General features: G+C 43.1%; 1 protein-coding gene across 2 annotated transcripts in view; it reads right to left on the bottom strand.

Annotated features, from left to right (window-relative positions):
- Positions 1–4,383: 4,383 nt before the first annotated feature.
- LOC106586238 (obg-like ATPase 1) overlaps positions 4,384–23,048 on the bottom strand; it is a 42,327-nt gene continuing 23,662 nt past the window's right edge. For both annotated transcript variants that reach the window (XM_014173298.3, XM_014173299.3), the window contains exons 6-11: positions 22,821–22,901; positions 22,369–22,466; positions 10,654–10,794; positions 9,984–10,080; positions 7,698–7,820; positions 4,384–4,895 (exon numbers count right to left, since the gene is read on the bottom strand). In XM_014173298.3, coding sequence (XP_014028773.1) covers positions 4,791–4,895; positions 7,698–7,820; positions 9,984–10,080; positions 10,654–10,794; positions 22,369–22,466; positions 22,821–22,901 — 645 coding nt within the window. In that variant the 3' untranslated portion in view covers positions 4,384–4,790. The remainder of the gene's footprint in view (positions 4,896–7,697; positions 7,821–9,983; positions 10,081–10,653; positions 10,795–22,368; positions 22,467–22,820; positions 22,902–23,048) is intronic.

Genomic DNA, 23,048 nt, shown 5'->3' on the forward strand with positions numbered 1-23,048 from the left:
GGACAGAGGAACTCTGCCTAGAGGGCCAGCATCCCGGAGTCGCCTCTCCACTGTTGACGTTGAGACTGGTGTTTTGCGGGTAAAATGGTATAATTGCATGATATGATAGCATTTCAAACCCACTCCCCCCGTCACCCCAAGATGAATGGTTTTGGCCACTAAAGTATTTCTTCGTTACGCGCTTCACCGCTTTGTTTGGTGTAACGTTAGCTAGAAACCACAAGTGTCTATCCAGATAATGAAAAGGCACCCACAAAAGAAAATTCAAGGAACTTATAGTTGCAAGTCATTTGCTGCATGCATGATCATGAGCAAAGTCATTGTAGGCTATCATTTCACTTCCCATGTGAGAACCATGAGCACAGGCTGGCTTGGCTTTGATGTACCGAAGCCTGCCAGCAGCCTAGCCACCAAAGGTTACACTGTGTCCATTACAATGTAGAAAAACGCATATCAGCTATCTTTCAACAGTTATCCATATTACCGTAGCATCATCTCATCTCATAGAAATAGATCATCATCATCTATTTCTATGGCAGATTCGTGGCCGCAATTAATGGAAGATACCAAAACTTTGGATATAACAATAGATGGTGACGTCTAAAATAGGCCAGTGGTTCCCATCTGTTTAAATCCAGCTCCAGAACCAGCCATAGAGCCAGCTGTCTAATCTTTTGAATACGGTGTAGTAAAAAAGATAGGTTAGCAAGATAGCTAGCTAGATGAGGTTAGCATGCTAGCTATCTACACTGACAGCTGTCAGTGGCCTATTTGTTGATGTTAATCAATTCCACGTGGAAATTCTCCCGATTTGTGAATATGTATAAGTAGCCTTCGTCATTCTTCGGAGGGGGAACCTAAACGTGCGTTTCCTCACTATGATAGGAAATTACATCAAAATAGAGGTGGCAACTTCCTCTGTGGGGAGTCCTTTAAGGTTAGGGTTAGGAGTTAGGTTAAATGGTTAGGGCTAGGGGAAGGGTTAGCTAACATGCTAATTAGTTGCAAAGTAGCTAAAAAGTAGTTTCAAAGTTGCTAATTAGCTCAAATGCTAAAGTTGTCCTTGATGAGATTCAAACACGCAACCTTTGGTTTGCTAGTCATTCACGTTATTTGTCATAAGTAACCTTCTGTCTTATGTAACCGTACCAAACGTAACATATCATACTAATTTCAGTGTCCCAGATTTTCATTTACTTTGTTATGTCTAGTCTATGAGACCAGGCTGGTGATTTACAATAGCAGGCTTTGGTCTTTCATGAGTGCACTTTTTAGAACTGTCTTTTTACTCTCTGCCATTCTTGATTTGGTGCCATTGTGGTTAGCCTCTGGGCGGAGTGGCACCACTTGATTGATGATGCTGACAGAACGTTTGTACCAATAGACAGAGAGTGCCCAAACAGCTACTAATCGTTGTTGATGTCCCTACATCCAACTACTGTCCTTCATTCTGTAAATTCATTGGAATTGATCTAGACTTAAAAATATAACTACTTTCAACACATTAAATAATTTCAATGTCAGCTATGATACCACAAATTGTTAAACCAAGTGTGAAATATGGGAATCATTTTACAGTAAAGCAAGCAGAGAGATCACTGTAATGTCAAAGCTGTTCTCCAATAAAGTCTAAAAACATACACTTTTTTAATTAAAAAATATATATTATTTAACCTTTATTTTATTTAACTAGGCAAGTCAGTTAAGAATAAATTATTATTTACAATGACGGCCTACACTGGCCAAACCCGGACGACGCTGGGCCAATTGTGCGCCACCCTATGGGACTCCCAATCATGGCCGGTTGTGATTCAGCCTGGATTAGACAGCTAAATTAGACAGCTTGAATTATTTGCCTTCTGCTAATGGAAACTATTTAACAAGACATGATACACAGGCAGATGTGGAGTTCCCTTACAGAAAGGAGAAATTAGCCCTGTTCTGGCCCTTTGATAGCAAGCTTGTTGGTATTAAACACTAAAATAGCCTACTTATGACATGATTAAAGACCATAATATTTTTATTGTGTTTTATCTTAAGGGGTACATCTGTATGATTCTAAATAACTTTATTACCTTTCCTAAGAAATGTACTGTCACTGCATTACATGAAAAACAAAACACTGAAGGCAGACCACAGAGAGCAATTTGTCAATCCAAGGACCTTAAAACTACACTAGATGAACGGGCCTCAAAGTAGGGTTTGGGGGTTGGCTAACAACAACAACACCACTCTTGCCTGAAAAGAATGTGAAGGAATGCCTTTAGCCCCCGCTGTAGTCCCTGGAGAAACGTCATGGTTTCACTCACACAATGATTAACCTAAAATACCCCCAGTAGCTTAACTTACACAAGCATATAGAACATACATGGCAACTATGATGGCTAGTGAAAGTTGTTGAGTGTTCTTAATGGGGCTACTGTAGGAGGAACATTTGTAATGCTGCAAGACCTACAATGCCGTGAAAAAGTATTTGCCCCCTTCCTGATTTTGTCTATTGTTGATACTGAATGTTATCAGATCTTCAACCAAAACCTAATATTAGATAAAGGGAACCCGAGTGAACAAATAACAAAAACAAAGTGTACTTATTTTATTTATTTAATGAACAAAGTTATGCAACACCCAATTCCCCTGTGTGAAAAAGTAATTGCCCCCTTACACTCAATAGCTGGTTGTTATTCCTGTAGTTGTTGATCAGTCTCTCACATCCTGGGGGGGGGGGGGGGGGGGTTCAGCCCACTCTTGCATGCAGAACTGCTTTAACTCAGTGACATTTGTGGGTTTTCAAGCATGAACTTCTCGTTTCATGTCCTGCCAAAACATCTTGGGATTAGGTCTGGACTTTGACTAGGACATTCCAAAAATTCTAAATTGTTGCTTTTTAGCCATTTTCATGTAAACTTGATTGTGTATTTTGGATCATTGTCTTGCTGTATGACCCAGCTGCCCTTCAGCTTCAGCTCACAGATGAATAGCCTGATATTCTCCTGTAGAATTCTCTGATACAGAACAGAATTCACCGTTCCTTCTATTAAGGGAAGTCGTCCAGGTCCTGAGGCAGCGAGCATCCCCAAACCATCACACTACCACCACCATGCTTGACCGTTGCTATGAGGTTCTTACTGTGGAATGCAGTGTTTGGTTTTCCACAGGAAAAATGGGACCCATGTCATCCAAAAAGTTATACTTTTGACTCATCTGTCTACAGAACATTCTTCCAAGAGTATTGGTGATCTTCCAGGTGCTTTTTTAGCAAAATTTAGTCAACTTTTTGGACGAGATGGGTCCCATTATGCCTGGCGAAAACCAAACACTTGCCTTAATAGAAGGAACCATGAATTCTGCACTATATGAGAGAATTCTACAGGAGAATGTCAGGCCATCCATTTTCCCCCGCCCTCAACATCCCCCATCAAACATGATCCTAGTTTTTGCTCATGATTCTATTTTTGATTATATCTTGAAGACAGTAATACAACTTTATTTCAATGCCAAACACTATGCTTTGTAGGGTTTGTGCAGTCTTTGTTTGGTCAACACACAATTTCTTTAAGCTAGTGCATGCAATGCACTTCCAAAGAAATGACAATTTTTATTCAATCTTTGTGCCTCCGTGAGAAGGCCATTTTGTTCTCTGCCGAGAGGGGTATTTATAGAGGCAAGATATTCAGCGAAGGAGCTTGATCCGCTCTGTGCTCTCACTCCTGTGGAGCAGGCAATTTCACTTTGCAGCACCGTCCGCAGCTCCAGCCATACCATTCCATCAGCATAAATGCCTCAAAAACACTTACACACAAAGTATACAGGTGAGAAAAACACTACTTCAGTGGGACTAGGAATGGGGTTTTTTTGTGTTTTTTTTTTTGTGCTCCTGAATTGTGACTTCTATTTTCTTTTCAGAAGTCTTTATATCAAATTCTGTGAAGACTATTCGAATGGAAAACAATTGGTTGAGTTGTTGCGTTTTCCCGGTCATTCAGTAGCATGGCGACACAGAGGAATTATTACAAAAACAGCCTTCCGGCATACCTAAGTCTAATGATAATGGCTAATGGCACTCTCATTAATAATGGGGTGCACATTTATAAACAGTCTCTTTAAATAAAGAACATCTCAGAATATCAGGACTAACCATGGAGAGGAAAGGTTCATTCAAACATAATTTCACCTGACCAATTCTCTTGTATGAATAATCAATATCCCACACATAGCCCTCTACAATAAGAATCACTTCACAGATACAATTATGGTTGTCCTCTCTCTGCCAGAGCCACTGTCAACTGTGTCTTTTAATTCTGTAATCAGTTGCCAGCAGGACCCACTATCGCCGTCTGCAACCCGCGTGCCAGTCAATACAGACATCCCCAAACACACACAGGCTGGTTTTGTCAAATGTTTTATTGAGTATAGACATCTGGGCTACTGTAAAACATGCATTATCTCTGGAAGGAGGAGAGGAGCAGGTCGCATTGTCCCTGCTGTCAGCTGTGTCAGGCCTGGCACCAGTGATGGAGATTAATGAAGTATCAAGAGAGTAATACGCTTCTTCAAATGCTCCTACCAAAAGCTGTCAACGTTTAGTGGACCTGTTCTTTGGCAAGGGGGACTGTATGGAATTCTCCTGAACCAAAAACAAACAGGGATAATGTGGCAGAGTGGGCAGTAGGTAGGACTGAGCCGACCTGGCAGGTATCAATCACAATCTCCAGCTTCATTCTGTCTAAAACAAAGAAGAGGAATTATCTAACGGCACAGTCCATTCTGGTAGCCAACAGACTGCGACTGAGTCACTTCTTAGTCTTGGGCTGGTTTGGCGTGTTGAATTTGAAAAAGATGACGTCTCCGTCCTCCACGACGTAGGTTTTTCCCTGTTGTCTGTATTTCCCCGCTGCCTGTAAAACAGAGAAACACAACACCTAATTAATGACAGTAATGAAAAACAAGAAATAGCTATAAATCGCAAATAAACAATGAACACACGTGATCATCTCACTCTTTCCTGAAAACAGCATATATATCACACACACACACACACACAGTCATGTTTTATTCATGGGGTGACTAGATTCCCACTGAGTGAATAACCCTCTTCTCTGTCAATTTCCATTCATATGTACAAGTAAAATGTTAATAACGCTCTTCATTATAGCAGCCTCACACTTCTCAAGGAAACAAAATTAGTTCCAACATTTCTTTTGTATACATTAGATCTGTTTGTTCCCCTTCCCGGCAAACTCAAAATAATTGACTTGAAGTGCTAATACGGACGGGTTTATGCATTCTGGTTCTGCACAGAGCACAATTAATTAGAAGAATCAATGTCCCTTTAAAGGCTCAGGAGACCATTTAATCCAGACTCTATAGCACCAGAAACACTGCTTGGAGAGGGGGGGGGGGGGGAAATCAATGGCTATTTGTGATTCCAGAGTATGTATTAAACCAGACACGTCTAACTGGTTCATTTGCACTTGAAAGCAGCCATCTGGAGGAGCAAGCTTGGCTTAAGCAGATATGATTACTAATAATGTGATATCCCTGTACACTGGCCTATTCAAACAGCCCATTCCCACGACTGACATTAACTAGCATTGGCCTTAATGCTGCAGTCAAAAATGCTCAGTGTCCATATATACACGAGGGAACGGGGATTAGAAAGAGAGCATGCAACAGGACCTGAGGCTCTGATGTCAGGCTTCTATAACAATAATGTTCAAACCCCTAGAGCCCTGCACATTTCACCCTCCACTGACACATTAGGAACTAGTCACCAGCAATACATGACAGAGGATTTATACACATTTTACAAAGAATTGAGGTGAAATATTATTGAATTATTCAAATGTTTTGGTACTTTCCAGATCCCTATAGGTCTAGTAATGTAGTGTGTGAATATCTGCCAGACAGAGGATTTGGAGATCTACTGGGTGATATTAGGAGTCAGTATGCCAAGCTCTCACTACTTGCCAGTGCTAGTCACACATCTCCTGCACGGGATTTAGGAGGGATTACTGTCTGATACTCATCTAGAAACTCTGTGATCTCCACTTTGTCCACATCCCTAATTGTTTAATCCTTATACTCCATTGGTGAAACAAATTCTTACTGTTACTTTTAGACCTGCTGCATTTTAAAACAGAACCCAGGCCAATTTCAGGTTAAAAAGTATCCAATTACCACATGGTTTGATGTCATCAACAGCTATTGGCTGGTGGTCAAGTTTAATCGTGTTTGAAGCTTAAGTACCACGACTATCTACATAATAGGACTGTGAAGGGCTTTGTACCCACTAATAACAGACGCCAGTCAAGGTTCTGGAGGTAAACCAATAGAGGCACTTCCTCCAGACACGTGCTAACCACTGACACGGACAGATTCATGTCCTGCTGTGTCAAGGGCAGGACCATACAAGACAAACCTACAGCTTCAGACACACTAGTCACAGTGGGTGTCGGGAAATTGCTACAATCCATTGTGTGACATGGAACACTTTGGAATGTTGTTCCTTGCCCCCGAGCTTTCTTCTGAAAAAAGGAAACGCAAGACCCAATAGCATTAACTCAACCAGGCGGATGAGAGGTGTTGTAGATGAGGCCAATGTCTTACAGTTACCCTGAGCATTTCCACACACTCAGACTGAGAATAAAAACGTTTAAAAGATCCAATGCAGCCGTTTTTATCTCAATATCAAATCCTTTCTGGGTAACAATTAAGTACCTTACTGTGATTGTTTTCAATTAAAATGGAGAAAAAGAAACAAAAATAGCTAGGACTGTTGGGGAGTGGTCTGAGTGGGGAGGGGCAAACTCAAAACTAGCTGTTATTGGCAGAGAGATTTGGATCTCTCTTTCTTATTGGTCTATTAACCAATTTACCGCCTGGTGATGTTACCAGGCAGACCAAAACTCCATCCTAATAAAACAGGCTGAGATTTCAGGCAGTCTTTTCAAACTGCTCTTACACTAAAAGGGCATTATAATCATTTTCACAATTTCACAGTATTATTCCAACCTCATAGTGTGGAAGTATATACAACCACAGCCAAATCATGTTTTTGACTGCACTGGGCCTTTAAGCACTCAGCGACGTAACCTGCTGTATTTATCGCAGAGCTATTGTCTTCACAAATTCACCATGAAGTACAGTGATTACATTTGACAGAGCAGAGCCCATTTAAAAGCCACATCCCAGTAAAAAGGTCAAAACAAACATTGGCAGTTATAAAAGAAGATATGCAGGCCACACTTATGCGCTGTTCATCTGTGAAACAGTCCTTATGTAAAAAATGTCACACTTTATTTAACTTGGCTCTTTATATCACTGTAACAGTGCTGCTACAGTGGCTTGGGGATTTGGCGGCAAAGAGTGTAAAGCTAACGGTCCGCTCTATAGATGTGGCTGGTTAACGCCTGGTGGGGTACAGAGAGCTTCCTCTGAGCGGCTGGTCTGAGGTATAAGAAAGGCCTACCATGAGCCTGTTAGAGCAGATTGGGATAAAGATATGCGCAGCAGGAGTAGAATTGCAGTGTTTAGAGACGGAATCAGTTGGCTTGTCAGGTGTGCTGGCGGAGTGTGTGCAGTAATTTCTTCCCCTGAGTAAAGGTGAAGAGCATTTGCAGTGCGAACAGTGTGGTGACTGTCAGCTCCACTGATCACAGGAGACTTCCCTCATCTCCTGGCGCACCCCGACGGCTCACCTTGACAGCGTTCTCACTGCCTCCCTCTTTAAAATCCTCAAATTTCATTACTTCAGCCATAATGAAGCCCTTCTCAAAGTCCGTGTGGATCTTGCCGGCTGCCTGTGGAGCCTTGGTTCCTTTCTGTCAGGAGGAAGAAAGAGAAAGGACACACAAGGTAAATTAATTGTTTTGGAGAAGATGGATTACAGCACAGGACTGACATGCTGTTTGATAGGGGGGATGGTGAAGTGAGCATGGCTAGGGGGTGTGTTGGGGGTTATTCTTACCTCGCTCCTGATTTTTGGATAGCACTACACACAGTTGTGCATTGGTAGAGCAGCCTTGAGGCCGATAAGGAGTCAGAGCTGCTATCAATGCCCACCAGCAGTTTCTGATTCCCATTCCAGGGTGCTATTGATTTCTGTCCAAGCAATCTTGCCTCATTGTGGGTTGCTGCTCTGGCCTCAGGTCATCAGAGAGAGAGAGAGGCAGTGTTGCAGCGGGAGAGACACTATATTGACCTGGCTGTATCATACCTGACCATTTTGAAATAGAAACGTTCACTATATTTGATATACAGTGTATACTGTCTGCCTATGTATTTGTAGAATATTATACCGTCCTCCCCTTTGTCGTGTTTGAACTTCCTCAAAATGTTTTCATAGCACAGCAGATGATTGAAATGAAAGGTAAAAGGTTCCTTTATGGAATATACATTTGAATTTAAATGGAACTTACATTATAATGGAATAACTATGGAAAATATCAAATTGGATGTTTTAGATGTCTATTCCGAGAACCAAAAACAACTGTTTTCCCTTACTGTTTCATAAATTCTTTCTACATTAAATCCCATTTAGCACTAGAAGTCACAACTGTCTCTGATAAAATACGCAATTTATATGCATTGAAATAATGCTGGGGGAAATTGACAAATGACCCAAATAAGTGACATCCCTGCTCTGCATCATTATGACTTGTGCCTGTCGACCTGCTCTCCCTCTCTCTCTCTGCTCTGTAGCACTGTGCCTCGAAACTGTTGAGCACCTTTAATTATGTATATAATCAGGTTGGGGTCAACATATTTCATGCCAAAAGAATGATGTGTATTTAATGACTCCAATACATTACCATCCCTATGCAATCTCATTGACGGAGTGCTTGTAAGTTTAACTACCATTAATCAGCATCAAGGTTTGTCTAGGTGGAGAAAAATAGATTAGGGGATGATTTTGTCCTATGCCACACTACAAGAGGCACACATCATAGTAGTTAACAGCTATGCAGATCAGCCTGATAGATAATGGTCACCTCGAGGCTGCCTAATAAAGCATGCTAAAGGGCTTAGCAGCACCACCTTACAGAGTGTAGTTTTTACAATGTAAGATGTATTGGGTTAATATAGTTACTCACTGATGCTTACCAGACTAAATGCCTCTCACACACAATCAAGGCTAGCTGTAGTCAGTTATGTCAAAGGAGACAAGCCCATAGGAGAGAAAGGCTTGGAGGACTTCTGTTACTTTCCTAAACACACTGAGGACATCCCTCATGTCTGGGAGGAGGTGGCTCATATATTTAACCACTTTGTCTCCCAAATAAAATGTTGCTGTTTATTGTCAATCTAAAACTTTAAGCTCAAAGTCGTCTTTTTCTTAATTAAGAACATACTGTGCATACTTTCAGTTGAGTTAGTTGTCTTAAATACTGCTCACGTTGCTTACACGTGTTAGGATGGACCAATGCATCAGTATGCTACTCCTGACAGGTAGAATGCATTATTAGGACGGCCTTTAATCCTTTTATTCCCTCTAAAACATTTGCACAATACCAGTGTGCCGAGCCAACATCTGTATCGATGTCAATTCTCCTGTGATTCAGTGTCACCCAGGCTCTCGGCGGGCTCAGTAAACTGAGACACAGGGAGGAGGAGCCCCCAGCAGGGCCCACAAATGGTCAAATGAAAAGCCACATCAATTTCAACACAGACAACCCCCGTCACACAGATTAGGCAGGCACAATGCTAGGGCCCCTTATCTCCCGCCGCAGGAGGAGGGCAGGCAGATCTGCGCTGGATGGAAACATTCTCAGGACGTAATGGGCAAAATCAATTGTTGCCCTCCTCAATCAATGTAGCCCCCCACTTTCACTGTTCAGCAGCTCACCAGTAATTGAAGTTATCCTTGGCCTGTAATGACTAGCTAAAGCAGGACCATGACAAAGTTGAAAGTGGCTGATATCAGGCTGGATGCCAGCAGAGTGGAACGGCGCGCGGCGCTGCCAGCCGCTGGGACAGGGTCTTACCCGGATGGTCCACGCACGGACCTCGTCTGGTCCAGCTGTGAAGAAGTACTCCAACTGTAGGGCTCCATAGCCAGCCTTGATGATCCTTGTCAGAACGCTGTCAGAATAAGCAGGGTGAAAGCAATATCAATTTTCATGTTGTTCACGGTGCTGTAAATGCTAGGTCATTTAGGGTATTTTAGTATTGCTTTGATTCGTAGCCACCTCTCTGGCAAGACCACATCAATCCCAGCATATAAACTCATTAAATAAATAAAATAGGATCACTTCGTTTAACATAGAGCATTTAATTCTCCAGTGAGTTTTGGGGGGATTAATTGGCACGCTTGCCGTCTCATTTAGCACCTTTAAGAATTCATCCCAACGTCTCTCAGAGCTCGGGGGGAAAAAAATCTGCTGTCACAATTTCTCTTCCTCCATAGAGGTTTTCACATACGAACAATACACCCAAAATGCCCAAGTTATAATTATACCTGTAGATGACAGATGACAGTTAAAAACTTAATTTAGAAGAAAACCCTTTGACTGAGTTGTTCCCGTTAAGAGAGGGATCCTTGCTTTATAATGGTAATTACTCTACCATTTATTATTCTATCAGCGCATGCAATTAAAGGAGTGCGTGGAGGGCACAGTTGATAATAAAGTGTGGGGAGACTGAATGCTAATTAACCTCTGAGTCTTGTGCTCGGTGCAGTACTTCTGAATCTCCTCTTCACTCATGTCCTGCAGGACACTCTCCACTCCTCCGCTGAAGGGGATGACCAGCGCCCCGGGGTCGTGACTGTCCACCCACTCCTTGATTTTCACCAACCTAGACAGTAGACACAACAACACAGGCAGGATGGAGCTTCGTGCTGTTGGTGTTGACTGACAGAACAGAACAGAGTAGCGTTTGTTATCCGTCGGCTGGCCTATGCATATTCATGAGAGAACAGCCCGGCCTGTTTACCATGCCGTTTCGGAACATTGCCTTGCCAAGGTCGCCCTGCGATTGCACAGTTTCACTTTGTTGCTAAGTTTCGGTTATTAACACGTTCCCAGTTCAGGAATACGTTTATGTGACATGTCATGTGTAGGTATGAAAGAATACCCGCAATGACATCCCATTGAGAAAAAGCAGATTGCCATTTTAACTATATCATTGTCAACAATGTTTTACCCCAAATCCATCCTTACTGTAGGTTGAATCTTTACTGTAAAGGACGGAAGTATAGTGTTCCCACTTATGAACGTCTTAGTCATTCACTTCCCTTAAAGCCCTTTAAAGAGGTTTTTCTGCCCTGTGACTCAGCGGGACACCTGACATTGCAGGACAAAGATATCCTCACAGTTAATGGTAACTCTCTGCCAGAACAATGTGTGGGGAGGGGGGGGTCGGATAATTATGAGATTAGCCCCACGCGCTTTCAGCCTGGCCTGGGATTGGACGAAACCCAACGAGCAGCATCACACAAACCCATTTGAACACTTTGGGGCCCGACAGAGAGAGCTCCCAGACTTCTAGATTGATTCTCAAGGCCTCTGTCATTATCTGTAATCCTACTTTCCTGTTTAAAAACCTATAAGAAATCAAAGGCAGGGAGTGACCGCACAACCTCATCGCCACAGCTATTCCAATAACAATGTCAACCGTTTATCATCTGGCTATTGGATCACTGGTTCAGCCAATCAACTCTAGTGTATTTCTACCGCTTACAACTGAACAATACAATCAATGCTAAATATGGGAGAAGAATTACGTCAGGGAAATGTCATAGTAGCGTCATAGCGACGGTTGCTTGGATGCTTTTTTTGATCATTCGATTTATCTTACTGAGTGATGCCAAAAGCGCGTCTTACACCATCAATGGATTCTCTCTGCAGTAAACATAACTATCTATCTAGAACCATCGCCTAATATTTCCCTTCCTGCTAAGAGTGAGGCTGTGATGCGCTTAGACTAGAGTTGAGGATTTGACAGGCGCCACTATGAGCTGGCCACCACTTCTCATGAAGGGAAAGAAATAACATTTAGTGGAAACCTCCAGCTTGAAAGCCAAAGAGATGACTGCCTCTCCAAGAGGGGAAAAGAATCCAATCTGGGATAATAACAGCTGTAGCCTGTCACTTTTAGGAGCCCCGCCGTCTATTCGCTGGCAGATTATTTGCATTCCTCAGGTATCGCATTCTCTACAGGCAGCCGAATAATGATTCACAAATCACTCTCCCCACACCAGTCAAGGGCTGTGATCCTGTGAATAGACCATTGTACCTGTGACTGTAATTGGTGAAGACTTGACAGAAGCGAGCTTCGCCAGCCAAGTAACAAAGAGGCTCTTGGTGGAGCGCTGAGGGATGATTTTAATAATGCGGACGCCGAGATGGAGAATGTGAGCGCCAAATGAGCACGAGGGTCCCTGGGTCCTCGCATCGAGTGACACAGGAGCAGACAAACACCTTGCCACAGGAACAAGGTACACCCCTTCTCCCAACAGAGGCAACGCAGCACTGTCAATTAAGAGATTTGATGTTCTGTCAACATGACTTCTCCGACCAATTTCAGGAACTTCACCACTGTCTAGTCACGCCACTTTACAGTAGTATTTACATCCTCTCCAATTATTTGTGAGAGAACGCATCTTGACAAATGAATCATGTAAATGTTCATGCCAAAACATCAAAAATATTGCTTCTCTCCATATTGCTTCTGTTCCATCACGCATACATTGGTAAATAATGACGTACAAAGTGTCATGTGATGTCAGTCATATCAAAGTCGGACCATGCGGTGAATAAGTGAAATGTTGTCTGCACTCAGATGGGTCTATGTCCTGTATCTTAATGTGCTGACAACTTGATACTGAGTCTAGGCCGTCTGTCTCAACTATGCACTCTACAATCTAAGCAATGGCGAGCTTAATTCATCAGAAACCGGCAAATAAAATGTATATTCCATTGTGGAAATGTTTCACGTTCAGTATACAGTTTACACAATGTTGACTCAATCCAAGAATGCTTCAAAGTACCCGTACTATTTAAGAAACAAACATGTTCCTTAACATGCTGTGCAATTGAGAGTTCAAATGTGTTGTTTGTAAAAGCAGGGTGACCACTGTCAAAGATGCCAAAATATCAAAGTAGTTACTATACATTACTGGGGGAGAGAACAAAAGACTATGAAAGAAAAGACACGTGTGTGTGTGTGTGTGTGTGTGTGTGTGTGTGTGTGTCTTGTCACTGTCCCATTATGCCTCAGTATAGAGTGCCATCTCTCACAGCTCTGCTAATAGAAAGATTCAGCACTTTCAAATCTAGATCTCCTTCTCTGAACAAATGACGCCTGAAATTTTTATTCTTTTTATAATGGAATTTCAATGGCCTTCGCTGCAAATCTAGTGGAAATTTTTGCATATCAAGTAGGAAAAATGAAATGTTAACCACGTTTTAATGTGATTAAGGGTGACAGGGACATTATTTCTGCTAATCACTCACCGGCCTAAAAGCCTCAAACAAGACTGGGGAACGAGCCAGGTTTCTGCTGCTTTCCCTGCTAGTCTCATAAAAAACAAGTATGTATATATATATCCAGTATATAATCATTTAAAAGCAAATATAATATCAATATTTTCTTTAAAACCGGCCTCCTCTGACGATTTCTATTTCTAAATGTATTTATTTTCATCTCTATTCAACCTAATATATATTCATCAAATGATGCATATTTCTGGTATGTCTTCTAAAGTTATTTTCTTCCGGTTGTTTAGATTATTCAAAACAACCACATCCTAAACATGCTGTTATTCGATACCCTAATAGCCTTTTTGTGTGTAGCCTACATATTTTATTCCACAATAAGCCGACAATACCTACACCTACATTAACACAGGTTGTTAGCTCTACAATACACGCCTGCAGCAATTACAATACGTCTGTCTATTCAACAGAACAACCTACGGTAAAGTAATGACAACCTACTAAAAACAAAAGAGCTTCCAACACACAGTAGGCTGGAATGAACACTTCCCACAGGGGTGCCTTGTCTATTTGTCTTGTTCTGTGAATCCGAAGGGGGAATAACTCCTGTGTTTCCGCCTGCCTGGGGCTGACCTGGGCTTTGTCACAGCTTTGATCTGCTTAAACGACTCAGGAGGGAGGACACAATGGGAGCTCCTAAAGTACAGGTGCAGCTACCTGAGCCCGTGACCTGGGCCTGTGTCTGCCCTGCATTCATACGGACCGGCTTCATTATCACTGCTTAGTCAGGTAAGCCTGTAAAAGGTGGGGACAAAGGGACCCAGCACCTAGGCCCAGAGTGCCTCCTTTCAGATGCAATTGAATGCTGACAGGACTGAGAAGTAATCCTCTAACAATCTCTCCCTCTCCACTACTTCATTACTGACCCACCCACAGGTGGACAGACACACAGCCAAACAAAGCTCCTCAGCACTTGAACCTGGATATCACGCATGTGCGCACACACACACACACACACACACACACACACACACACAGCTGAAGGATTCCCCATCTGTCTGCTGTTGCTGCTGCTGCTGGCTTGCATGCCATGCACCAACTAATACAATAACAACCCAGAGGCTTTTATCCCCCCCCTCTCTGTTTCTCAGTTCCCGCTGAACGCTCCGGAGCACACAGCATCTCGACCAGCTCTCCACCCCTCCTCCCTCAGTGGAGGGGGGAAATGAGAGGTATGAGCTCACGGTGCCGTTTGAGGCTGGGAAGTCAGGGGCTCTGTGGGACGCTTTTCATCCTCCCAGTGGTGCACTCCTGTGAGGACATGAGTGCAGAAGCTCTCTGCTCCTTGTGGCCACGGCTGGATGGAGAGGCGAAGAGAGGCAATACATACAGCCCTGAGAGGCAAGCAGCCAGCACAGAACCTCAGCCTCTCTCGCTACTTTCCTCACATCACAGCCAATACTGTGAACTTGTTTCCCTCTTCACGGCTGAGGGAAGCAGAGCGGTACCGGCACAATGGGAAGAGGCTTAATTAAGAGCATCCTCTTGCTCTCTTTTCTCAAGCTGCACAACAAGGCCACGCTAACACCGGGCTTTTTCGATTGTTTCTTCGCTAACAACTTACTTTCGTGAAGTACAAATACTTGAAAACAAACAGATGAAATCCTTAGTGAATTTGGGTTTATTGAATGAACAAACACTCAATTAAAAAAAATAAACGAATATCACGATCAGAAATTCAAACAGTAACTCCCAGGAGTACATACTACATCACCCTAAATAATTCTCTATACGGGGCAGCAGGGCTGTCATTCATTGCAATTGACTGCGAGCAAGAACACGAGGGGGGAGAAAGTCATCAAGATGTGACAATTGTGACAAGAGCAGGCAAAGTGTAGCGCAAGCAGCAGAATGTAAAGCGGTGGATTTCTCCATCTCTCCCTCTCTCTTCCTGGATGACAGCTTAATGTGTACCACATGCAATATTTATTCTCATCTTGTGTCAGACTGTCTACCCGTCCAAGGGAGTACAAAGAATGGCACTTATTAGAATAAAAGCAGAGGGAAGGTAATCAAGGACATATGGAACATCAGCCAATCATGCCCCCCCCATCCTTTTTTTTCCCTCCGTTTCCTTTTTCCATTCATAACAGTTCAACAATCACTCTGATAACAAGCTTTCAGGAGCTGTATGTGGCAACAATAAATTCATTAATTTATCTCATTAAAGCTGCCAGGCTGCAGGACACTTGCTGTGACATGTGTGTTTTGTTTTAACCCTTATCACAAAGATAATAAACAGCACAACTTGCCACAGCCAAAGCTATCAAAATATATCATTAGCCTGACTTAAAACACACAGAAATTCTTATGCTCTCAATAGCACAAAGAAGGCTTCCGAGAGCTTTTTTTTTTTCCCCACCACAAGAGCTGCTTCTGAATGCTTTGGAAGAGGTTAGCATATTGTGTTACAACAGAAATGGCTATTCTTCTCAAAAGAACAGGGACAGAACTGAATGAGGCTGTGATTATGTATTATATGCTGACACATGCTTTAAGCAGCGGATTCAATCCAAATCCAGTGTTGTCACGGCAGTTGATCTAGTTAGTAACACAGAAAGTATGGCAAAAAGTAGTGACACAATAATCATTATGTGTCCTATGAGCGGGTCAAGAGCAAGAGGTAAGCGAGCTTTACTCAGTTAAATGGGACTTCTGATCAGTATCTAACCTGAAGCTATTCCCTCTGGTCAAGTACGTAGCCTGGTTCACCCACTTGGCATTGTCCCAATCTTTATTACACAAGGGGACCGTTTTGGGGAACAAGTCGCTGTCTCGTGAGGTCAACAGGGAACAAACGAGTGTCTGCTTTGTTCCTATGGCCTGGAAGGAAGGCTGTGACACTCACCGTTAGGATCTCATTAGTGATAACAACAACCGAACAGAGCCGTCCCTGCCTGCATGTCTTCCCCAACAAGCCCCATCAGACCCCACCAGACCAGACCACAACAAAGGCAGCCAGGCTACCCAATGTCTTCTACTAATCCAACATGGTGAACAACAACAGTGTGATAGACCAGGCAGACAGACCAGGGAGGGTCAATAACAAAGCCAAGTGAACTGATCCTCCGGGACTTTATTAGAGACCATCTGGTTATGGTTTACTCTTCTCCGAGCCTCTCAAAGTCATCCACACTCATTACAAAGCCTAACTGAAGGCTTCCACCAGGAGTGTGTGTTTTCAGCAGGGTACATGTCTTCCTACCACGGGAACGTGTTTTTTGTTTTCCAGGATCCCACAGTACACAAGGGGAGAGGGGATGGCTGTGGACAGAGTGAAAGGGGACCCACTGATCATATATCTCCCACATCGCTTTGAAAGACAAACCGTGACTCCCTAGACAGCAGTTCCTTAAAACTTGGATGGAGCCAGCGGTTTTGCACTCAATAAATGTTCAGTTCTGTTTACGGGAATTATGGTTTGGAGTAGCAGAAGTGGGCTGCTGCCACCGCTTTCCTGTAACGGTTCTCAGCAGATCACAACAATGCCTTCCCTCGGTGACAGTCTGCCTCAAAATCTCATGGGGACCAAGATGTGCTCACTTGCCAGTTCATTAACAAATCCTCTAACATTAAAGAAAATGTACAGTTATCATTACTCTGCACCAAAATAAAAAAGTTAAACATAAAGTAAATCCTGAAATCAAATGAATAGAAGACCTGAACAAAACATGGATGAGTAGGTTGTAGAGAGAAACCGAGGGACAAACGTAGCACATCCTCTCAGACAGTGGGATCTTAAAACTAAACGTGGCTCGACCATCACCCTGCTGCCATTCACTGCAGAGGTGCCTTTACTTTAATTGTCAAAGCACCATCTACAGGCTAGCTGGGGTAGTTCACTAAGCAAACATACCTGCTGGTTCACTTTCCATATCAAGAGAGAAATGAAGAGACAGTCAGTAAGAACAAAGTAACATGTCTGGAGACGCACAACATAAGCAGAAAGGAAGCAATAAACATACGACCATTCCGCAGACAGACACGTGCCAGACACACACGCGCAGACAGAGACAGACAGACAGATACACCCCTTGCATGTAAAAGCCCCCTGTGAAGAGCCGTACTACCCTGACATTCCTCTCCCCGCTCACGGTACAAACGCTGCACACTCAGAGAGGTCACGCTTTCCGGTTTTCTTAAAGGTCAACACACCTACTTAAGAGGCTCCAATTTACTTTAAAGCACATTATGAAGAGAAAAAAAAAAAACTCTTCAGCAAAACAGGCTGGCTCTCAAGTGGAGCTTGGCGTTTACTAAATGCGATGGCAGTTGGTTGTCTGCTAAGGACATTGGATTAAATATCCGATAATATCGAGGCTAATAAAAATATTAAAAGGTTGAAAACTCCACCGACCAGGAGCTTTTAAATTACCAGCTTGTGCCTTGACAAGTGAAAACATACAAACAGCAGACAAACACCCACATTATAAACTGGAGTAATGACCCTCTCTAATACACAAACTATGTAACACAGACAAAAGTGTTCCAGGCAGCCTACTGACGCCGAGGGAAGAGAAAGCCTCTTGGTAGACTCTTGTAGATGCCATTTCCTATCACGCAATGCCTCTCAGTCATAAACACATGACAAATGCGGCCTTAATCATTTTTTACGAGCGGGGATGTGCAGGGGGCAGCGCATGGCTGGAGGGGAGAGAGGAGCGGTGCGAGCAGCAGGCAGCCCCCGCTCCACAGAGGAGAGGGCCGCGTGGAAAAGGCTCCTCTGGAACATCACTCGGCCAGCCGGCCTTTGATCTCCACACCGCAATTACGCCAACATCCAAATGAGCATGGAGTCGCCTCGGCAACAGACTTCAAACATGCACATGTACATTCTCATACACACGCACTGTACTGTACTGTATGGAATTATACCCACGTGCTCCTCTCTACAGTAAATGATGTACCATCTCCAGCAGAGAACCTGGGGATGAAAGGGGGTCCTGTTCCCTCTCTGATCCCACCATTAATGATGGCTGCTTGCTAACGCTAATACAGTTTATTCTTGTTGAAATGAGGTCAGCTTGGTATGTAGTGGTTACAACACTGCACTCCAAACAGGGATATGATGGTCTAGCAAATGGATGTGTTTTCCTCTGGTAGAATTATTTCCCTACGTTATATAACATGGAAGTATTTCGCTGATGTAAAGACATACCATTACAATAGTAGGCCTAGATCTGTCAGGGCCGTGCACAGACCTTTCGGGGGGCAGGTCCAAAATGCTTACTTTCCTAATTCATTACTCGAAATTCATAAAATACAAATTGTCTCTGTATCAGAACATTTATATTATGGCCTATTTATTTTCTGCAATATCACATTCGTCACTCATTGTAAGCAAGCTAGAGCCAATGACTCCTAGGGAAGTAACCCACTAACTAGAGATGAGATGAGTGACATCAGAAAAGTGTCTACCAGATGACCATAGCGGATGATGATGTAAATCTGCTAGTTAGCTAGCTAGTTAGCGATGCTGTCAAAACAAATTATTTTACCTGATGTCAGTTTGTTCTGCTGATGACATTTGCTTATTACTACCAAACACTTGAATTGGCCCCTTCTCTGTCCATAACAGTGAGAGACACACATAACAGGTCCAACTCAAAAGTAGCCTACCAGTAGACCTATTCAAACTATCCGCCCGGCGCCCGTAGCAAGCACAGTGCACTTCATGCAAAAGTCAGGCGAGTGCACGCTTGATGCGGGAGGGCGGGGGAGGATTTATGAGCTAGTTTGAGTTGCAATTCGTTACATTTTTTTATTTTTTATATAAAATTAAAAATAAAATAATTCCACCTAGCTGCAAAAGCACTTTCTCATAGGAGGGCAAAAGGGCGGGTGCTCGAGCACTGGTTGAGCCCTATCTGTGCACGTGCCTGTCTGTCACTCAACAAAAGGCCTTTCCATTTGCAACGCTATCTGAGCATGGTGATCAAACAGGAAATGATTGAAAAGGAAAGTGTGTAGCCAAAACGTATGCTTGTGACAAAAATATGAGAACATACCATCAACAATAACAACTGAAAAGTCTGCCTGAAAGTGAATATGTGATTAACAGACATTGCAAACACTGTACTATGTAAGTGAACACAGTGCTGTGGGCCTGGAAAATGGCCCCCGAGTGTCCCGAACCAAAAAAAGACAAGACTGGCCTGTTTACCTTCTACCGCGCTCCTTTTTCTTCTCTGCTCACATTAAAAGCTGAGATTACAATTTGTCTTGCTGTTTGCTTTGAATAGTCTTTAACCGTATCATCATCTCAACTGTTCTGGGGGAAAACACGGGAGCATGGCGACAGCCAAATGGCAGTCTGGCGTCGCCACAGCAGACTGCCTGCTATTAGGGCTGAGAGCAGCATTTAGTATACATTTAGGGGCAGCTAAATCTACCTGTAATCATCTCCGTACAGGTGTGGGCTCCACTCTGGACAAGGGAAGTGGCCCATCACTTGTCAATCAGAAACACTTTGATGTCTGCATTGTTCCACGCTGAGCCCTCAGGATACAACGGCACTACTTTTTGCCAATTTGAAAACGCCCGAGATTTATTGCATTTCTCACAGTAAAAAAAACCCAGAGGTAACATAAAAATAAAAAGAATCCTGCCCATGATTGATGTTCCGCAACGTCATGATTCATCAGATTTATGTCTTTCTGTTGCAGCATTCCCTCCTCCCGCTGTCTGTCAGACACAGACAGACAGACAGACAGACAGACAGACAGACAGACAGACAGACAGACAGACAGACAGACAGACAGACAGACAGACAGACAGACAGACAGACAGACAGACAGACAGACAGACAGACAGACAGACAGACAGACAGACAGACAGACAGACAGACAGACAGACAGACAGACAGACAGACAGACAGACAGACAGACAGACAGACAGACAGACAGACAGACAGACAGACAGACAGACAGACAGACAGACAGACAGACAGACAGACAGACAGACAGACAGACAGACAGACAGACAGACAGACAGACAGACAGACAGACAGACAGACAGACAGACAGACAGACAGACAGACAGACAGACAGACAGACAGACAGACAGACAGACAGACAGACAGACAGACAGACAGACAGACAGACAGACAGACAGACAGACAGACAGACAGACAGACAGACAGACAGACAGACAGACAGACAGACAGACAGACAGACAGACAGACAGACAGACAGACAGACAGACAGACAGACAGACAGACAGACAGACAGACAGACAGACAGACAGACAGACAGACAGACAGACAGACAGACAGACAGACAGACAGACAGACAGACAGACAGACAGACAGACAGACAGACAGACAGACAGACAGGTCAGGAACATTTGGAACAGTCATCAGTTGAATAACTGCCCTCCGAATCGAACGTGTCTGCCAAGTGAAGCAGAGATAAACAAACGCAGGAACAAACTGTTTGACACCAAATCCTAGAGGGCAATTGAAAAAGTGCGATACCAATCCACAAGTGAGTGGTTATTGACAGTATGTGACTGTTGCGTAGATAAGACAAGTATCCCTTTCACCTGTAATGGCCATCTCCCACTCTGCTCTCCCTGTGGCCAGGGAAGCTCCACTCTCCTCAAGGTGCTCAAGTGAAAAAGCCCGGTCTCATCACCCTTATGGCCACACTAGCACTCTGCAACAGGCCACGGCTATACTCTATGGCCCATATATCAGGTACTGCATGAATGGGACATCGAGAACACTGTTTACCAGACCAGAGCTACACAAATAGATTTGGAAACATTCTGACACAATCTCATTTAGTATGAGTTCACCTCTAGAGTTTATGAGACAGAGATAAGTCAGGCAGGGCTTGAGATGACAAGTCAAATAGAACCGCCTGATTACACCAAGAACCCCTCTGACCTGTTTACTAGGAAATAAATACAGTAGTTGAAAGCACATGTTTGTGAGTCACTGTGAAAAGCTAAGCTGCAGATGTCAATCTGATCTCACTTGAATTCCATGTAAAATATGTATTTGGAGATGGCGAGTCAAGCCAGTAAGACATAAAGTATTCATGTTTTCGAAGAAGAGCAAACAACACATGTAAACAGTGAACTCTTCAGACAAAACCAAACATTTGTGGGAAAACAATTGTAGACATCATAATATTTAAAGAGAACCATCCTTATGATTTATTGGCCCTCTCCATATGACATTCATTCCTATTTTGGCTTTGAGTCTATAAATGTTCATTTATGTTGTCATTTAAAGCCTTTCCCCCTTTGATATCGTATGGAAATGTGCCATTTTTCATGGAAAATGGGAACCATATGGTCTTAATACTTAATGAAGTGCAGAGTTTGGGGGCTGCTTTGGTTTTGCAGGGTTGACTGTGACTGGAGTGTCAGAGCGGACTGAGTGCCATCCCCCAGGCAAGTCCTGTCACAGAGAGACTATCTTATTGGTTTGGAGTCAGTGGAGCAGCGTGGGTACTGTAGTAGTAGACAAACCAACTCCACAGTGACTGAGGGATCACTTTAGCATGGGGAGAATAAAGAAGCTTCACAATAGGACTTTATTCTGAGCACTGTAGGCCTATTGTATCTAACATCACTCATAACTATCTGCAGTTACTGGTTAGAAGGGGGACACGCTTTAAAACTGTTTTTGAATATTGGAAATTGACAATGGAAGTTCTTTGGAAAGCATTTGTTAAATGTCTCACAGTTTGAGCTGGTATAACATAAACTGAAAATAGGAACCATCAATTCATGGTTATGGATGGGTAAGATGTCAGGGAGGCAACAATTAATCAGAAAATACACATTTTGTAAAAGGTCCATGGTTGTCCATGCTGTATGTAAAGTCAGTAGGGTTCCTCCCTATTTCTGAGCACAGACTTACCATTTGTTCTTCCTTCTGATGTAGTCTTTCTCTGAGAGGTTAATGAGGTAAATCATTGGCTTGGATGTCAAAAACAAGTATTTGTTCAACACTTCGATCTGTGAAAGAGAGCGAGAGAGAGAGAGGACAAGAACTGAGGATCCAAACTTTCCAAAGTTGCCTTTGAGGAGGATGCGGAATAAAAAGTGAAGCCAAATCAAATTAGGATCTTGTCTGGACTCTGCAGGGAGCCTCTATAAAGCGTTTAGATCAATATCAGGCCGGACTGATGTCATTAGTTTGTTAAAAAAGTAATATAGAAATACCCCCCAAAAAGACAGCATGCACATTCAATAGTGATTTGCATATCAGACCCATTTGGCTCAAAAGCAGGAGTCTGACTTTCAGGCCAGATGAAAAGATAAAGCTGATAAATGACATTAATACATTTGAGTGTAACATCAAAGTCTTACCTCCTTCTCAGTCCAATCGCGACAGTAGCGGACATGTTTCTTTTCATCCGCTACCCAGTTCTTGATTTTGAGCATTACGTCCTGTTCGGGATTTAAAAAAAAGAATGAACAAGAAGCCATTAAAGGAGATGAAAAAGAATATAAACCCAGCAGGATACAGGGTCATTATTTCCTAAATGCATGGCATCCTGATGACCAAATGAACAATGCCTGCTCGTATTGAAGCAG

Source organism: Salmo salar, chromosome 25, assembly GCF_965601325.2.
Source record: "Salmo salar chromosome 25, fSalSal1, whole genome shotgun sequence".
NCBI lineage: Eukaryota > Metazoa > Chordata > Actinopteri > Salmoniformes > Salmonidae > Salmo > Salmo salar.